General features: G+C 38.2%; 1 protein-coding gene across 1 annotated transcript in view; it reads right to left on the minus strand.

Moving 5' to 3' along the window:
• Positions 1-5,000, minus strand: part of LOC122266588 (DE-cadherin-like) — a gene marked incomplete at its 5' end in the record, with an annotated part of 95,034 nt that overhangs the window by 433 nt on the left and 89,601 nt on the right. The window contains 3 exons of the mRNA XM_086549930.1: positions 258-396; positions 848-933; positions 3,122-3,247. Of these exons, the coding sequence (XP_086406056.1) occupies positions 258-396; positions 848-933; positions 3,122-3,247 (351 nt within the window). The remainder of the gene's footprint in view (positions 1-257; positions 397-847; positions 934-3,121; positions 3,248-5,000) is intronic.

Genomic DNA, 5,000 nt, shown 5'->3' on the forward strand with positions numbered 1-5,000 from the left:
ACAAAATAAGAGCGACACACTGATATATATAAATATATATATATATATATATATATATATATATATATATATTATATATATATAATATATACATATATCCATTTTTCCCCCTAATATAAATCTTTCCACATATTCGTATCCCGTATAGATTTATAAAAAAAAAAAAAAAAAAAAAAAAAAAAAAAAAAAAAAACACATACGAGAACAAAGACACACATAAACACGAACGATATAAAAAACAACAACACAAAACTGACCTATGATATACACAGTGACAGGGACGGAGGCTACGTGACCATGGTAGTCTATAGCAACAGCCCGGAAGTGATAGACCCACTGCTTGTCTAACGGCGATCGACCAACAGCGATGAAACCACGTGTTCTGTCCACCGTAAACTGTCAAGGGAGATGTAGATAATTTTGGTTCCATTATTCAGTGTAAAAAGAGGTCTTGTTATCATCTGGTGGAGTTTTGCAATCAGATGCACGAAAGGGTGTGGATTGATAACAATATAAATGAGGGTAGAATGTTGATTTTTTTTTGTATGTTGATAATACAAGTAGGTCTTAATATCTAATAAAGCTTCATAATAAATCACCCACAGGAATAACCAAACAAAAAATGAAAAAAGGTATCTATCTTATCATACTGACTTATCACCCACAGGAATAAACAAACAAACAAAAAAAAGATATTTATCTTATCATACTGACTTATCTTCCCACCTTTCCCAAAGCTTTAAACCACAACAACAAAAGCAGATACCAACCCACTTAAAAACCAATCCCCAATCAAGACAAACCAAAACACCATTACGATTACAGTGTCGCGCCCCGTAGCACTCACCATATGAGGAGGCTCCACACCATCCAAAGCGTAGTGCTCAAGGTCACCATCGTCATCGTAGGCCACCACTTTCCCCACGAAGGTACCTCGAAGAAAAAGAATTTATTTATTTCCTTTATTGCTTGAATGTGAATGTTTATCTTATGATATTATCCTCTTTTTTCGCATTTCAGTTTCTCCGTCATCTATTTGTATTTATTCTTATTCCTATAATCAAAATGAGATTCTATAATCACGAATGAGATTCTATAATCACGAATGAGATCCTATAATCAAAATGAGATCCAATAATCACAAATGAAATCCTATAATCACGAATGAGATTCTATAATCACGAATAAGATCCTATAATCACGAATGAGATTCTATAATCACGAATGAGATTCTATAATCAAAATGAGATCCTATAAAGACGAATGAGAACGGTCTTATCTGTCCACTAGCGCCCCACTGGATGTTGAAAACACATGCTCGTTCGTGAGTATCAGCCAATCATAGCAAAACTTAACTTGCCCTTCAACCAATCACAAACATTGTTTAAAATGACACAGACGAACCACTCTTTTACTCAACAAGCTGTATCATTATCCTATGTAATAAATCTATCATTATGTATCCTAATCCTATGTAATAAATTTATCATTATGTATCCTAATCCTATGTAATAAATCTATCATTATGTATCCTAATCCTATGTAATAAATCTATCATTATGTATCATTGTCCAATGTAATAAAGCAGTTACGTAATGAATTATGGGAGACTAATATACGAAACTGTGCAACGACATTCTGCAATCCCTAATGGCTTCCTATTAACGAGAAAGTATGGCTTCAGCATTACGTAACTCAGAATAGCTTGATGCTTCGATCATAAGTTGGGACATTCAGTAATCAAGGGGAGTTTATCAAACTTCCATTTCCAAGAAAGTCGAAATATCTCTGTTACATCTCATCAATACCTTTCATAGAATTGGAATTCATAGAGACAACAAAACAATAGATGAAACGGTCAAAAAGGAGCATTCGATCCCACAATATAGATGACAAAAGAGATGTTCCGTTGTGATTAGATCGTATGATCGTATCTCTACTTGAGTGTCGTCTGAGCCTCGAGGTCGTTGATGTCACGAAATTGTCTATCGCCCGATAGATAAATAAATAAATAGATAGATAGATAGATAGATAAGGTGGAATACTATAGAAAAGGGGTCGAGATGTGTCTATTTTTTATTATAGGATCTTTCATTGGACTTCGTTTATTAAGAAAATAATTCGATTTACAGGTGTCTATAAACATGATTATTCAGTATCTGTTCTATTCTTATTCTCATTATCTGAATCATGAGAATTATATCAAATCGTAAGGATGAGGAAGAGGAAGAAGAATGAAAATGATGATAGTGATGATGCTGACAGTAATAATGATATAATGATAGTAATGCTTATAATGATAAATGCAATAACGATAATGATAGTAATAACAGAAATAATGATAATGATAAAAATTACGATAATATTAATGATGATGATAGCGACACTAATGAAAAGGATGATAAGAGTGATAATCATAAAATTGATAATCATAATTAAGAAACTAATAACAATGATAGAAAATAATGATCCTGACAACCATAGATACTAACAACAACAACAAAAATAATAATATTATCCCTAATACTAACGATAACAATGATAACAACAAAACTATTAACAACAACAAAAATCAATAAAAAAACAATAATAATATTTACAATAATAACAATAACAACATCTGCAACAATAATAATAACAACATCAGCAACAATGATAATAACAACATCAGCAACAATGATAATAACAACATCTGCAACAATGATAATAACAACATCTGCAACAATGATAATAACAACATCTGCAACAATGATAATAACAACATCAGCAACAATGATAATAACAACATTAGCAACAATGATAATAACAACATCTGCAACAATGATAATAACAACATCTGCAACAATGATAATAACAACATCTGCAACAATGATAATAACAACATCTGCAACAATGATAATAACAACATCTGCAACAATAATGATAACAACATCTGCAACAATAATGATAACATCTGCAACAATGATAATATCAACATCTGCAACAATAACAATAACAACATCTGCAACAATAATGATAACAACATCTGCAACAACGATAATAACATCTGCAACAATAACAATAACAACACCTGCAACAATGATAATAACAACAAAACCCCACCAGACGTGCACTCACTCACCGGGCGTTGCGAACTCCGGAATCGAGTAATAGAAATGTGACGAATCGAAGACAGGCGGTTCGGAAGCGTCCGTCACGTAGATATGAATCGCTGCCACGGCTTTCCTCCTCCGCCAGCGCCTTCCACCTGCAGGAGACACGAGGCCCCCTGAGAGAGGGTCTGGTCCTTGGGAAATGTCACTCTTAGAGAGGGTCGAGTCCTTGGGAAATGTCACTCTGAGAGAGGGTCTAGTCCTTGGGAAATGTCCCCCTAAGAGAGGGTCTAGTCCTTGGGAAAGGTCACCTAAGAGAAGGTCTAGTCCTTGAGAAATATCACCCTAAGAGAGGGTCGAGTCCTTGAGAAATATCACCCTAAGAGAGGGTCGAGTCCTTGAGAAATATCACCCTAAGAGAGGGTCTGGTCCTTGAGAATTGTCAGCCTAAGAGAGGGTCTTGTCCTTGGGAAATGTCACCCTGAGAGAGGGTCTAGTCCTTGGGAAATGTCACCCTGAGAGAGGGTCTAGTCCTTGGGAAATGTCACCCTGAGAGAGGGTCTAGTCCTTGGGAAATGTCACCCTGAGAGAGGGTCTAGTCCTTGGGAATTGTCACCTAAGAGAGGGTCTAGTCCTTGGGAAATGTCACCCTGAGAGAGGGTCTAGTCCTTGAGAATAAAAAGTATCACTCTGAAAGGTCAGATCTATCCTTGGAAATGTCACCCTGAAGAGGTCTAGTAGCCTTGGTAAATGTCCACCCTGAGAAGGGTCTAAGAATGGGGAGATGAAATGTCACCCTTGAGAGAGTGACTATCCTGTGGATTATGTCACCCCTGAAAGTGTCGAGTCTTGGAAATTCACCCTGGGGAGGGAGAGAGGGTCTAGTCCTTGGAAAATGTCACCACCACCCTGAGAGAGGGTCTAGTCTTGGGAAATGTCACCCACTGAGAGAGGTCCTGAGTGTCCTATTGAAATGTCTCTCTCTGAGAGAGGTCTATCCTTGGGAAATGAAATCACCCCCCACCCTTCTGAACTCCCAATAGTCCTTGGGAAATGTCACAGCCAACAAAATCCATTAAGTCACACACAATCCTTACCACTACCCACTACCCGCTTATTATAAGAAACCTTTGCATAGCTGAGAGAGGTCGAGGTCTTGGGAAATTCACCCTAACCTACCCGACAGAGGGTCTAGGTCCTTAAAATGTCACCCCCATCGGAGAGAGGGTCTAGTCCTTGGGAAAATAAATGTCACCTTGGAAAGAGAGGGTCTAGTCCTTGGAAAATATCACACCGAAGAGAGTCTAGTCCTTTGGGAAATGTCACCCTGAGAAGGGGCTCGGTCCTTGAAATGTCACCACCTCTGAGAGAGGGCTTTCTCTTGGATATGGTCAACCCTGAGAGGGTCTGGGGTCCCTTCGGGAATTGTCACCCTATAGAGAGGGTCTAGTCCCTTCTGGGAAATGTCACAGATCACTCCTAAGAGAGGTCTTAAGGTCGGGAAATGTCACCCGTGAGAGAGGTCTAGGTCGTGGGTATGTCACACCTGAGAAGAGATCTAGTCCTTGGTGATATTCACCCATAAATGAGGGTTTAGTCTTAGAATTATCACCCTAAGAGACAGGGTGCTAGTCCTTGGAAGTGGTCACCGAAGAGTAGAAGGGTCTAGTCCTTGGGAAACTCGCATCACCTAAGAAAGAGAGGTACTAAGGTCCTTTGGGAAATGTCACCTAAGAGAGGGGTCTAGTCCTTGGGAAAATTTCATCCAAGCCCTAAGAAGAGGAGGTCTAGTCCTTGGAAATTCCACCCTAAAAAAAAGGTCCTAGGTCCTTGTGAATTGTCATCCTAAAGGTGCTAGATCTTGAAATTTCAACCTAAGAGGAGGTCTAGTCTGGAAATGGCTCCCTG

This window comes from Penaeus japonicus, unplaced genomic scaffold (assembly GCF_977035675.1).
Source record: "Penaeus japonicus unplaced genomic scaffold, GWHDUDI00000001_assembly GWHDUDI00000022, whole genome shotgun sequence".
Lineage (NCBI taxonomy): Eukaryota > Metazoa > Arthropoda > Malacostraca > Decapoda > Penaeidae > Penaeus > Penaeus japonicus.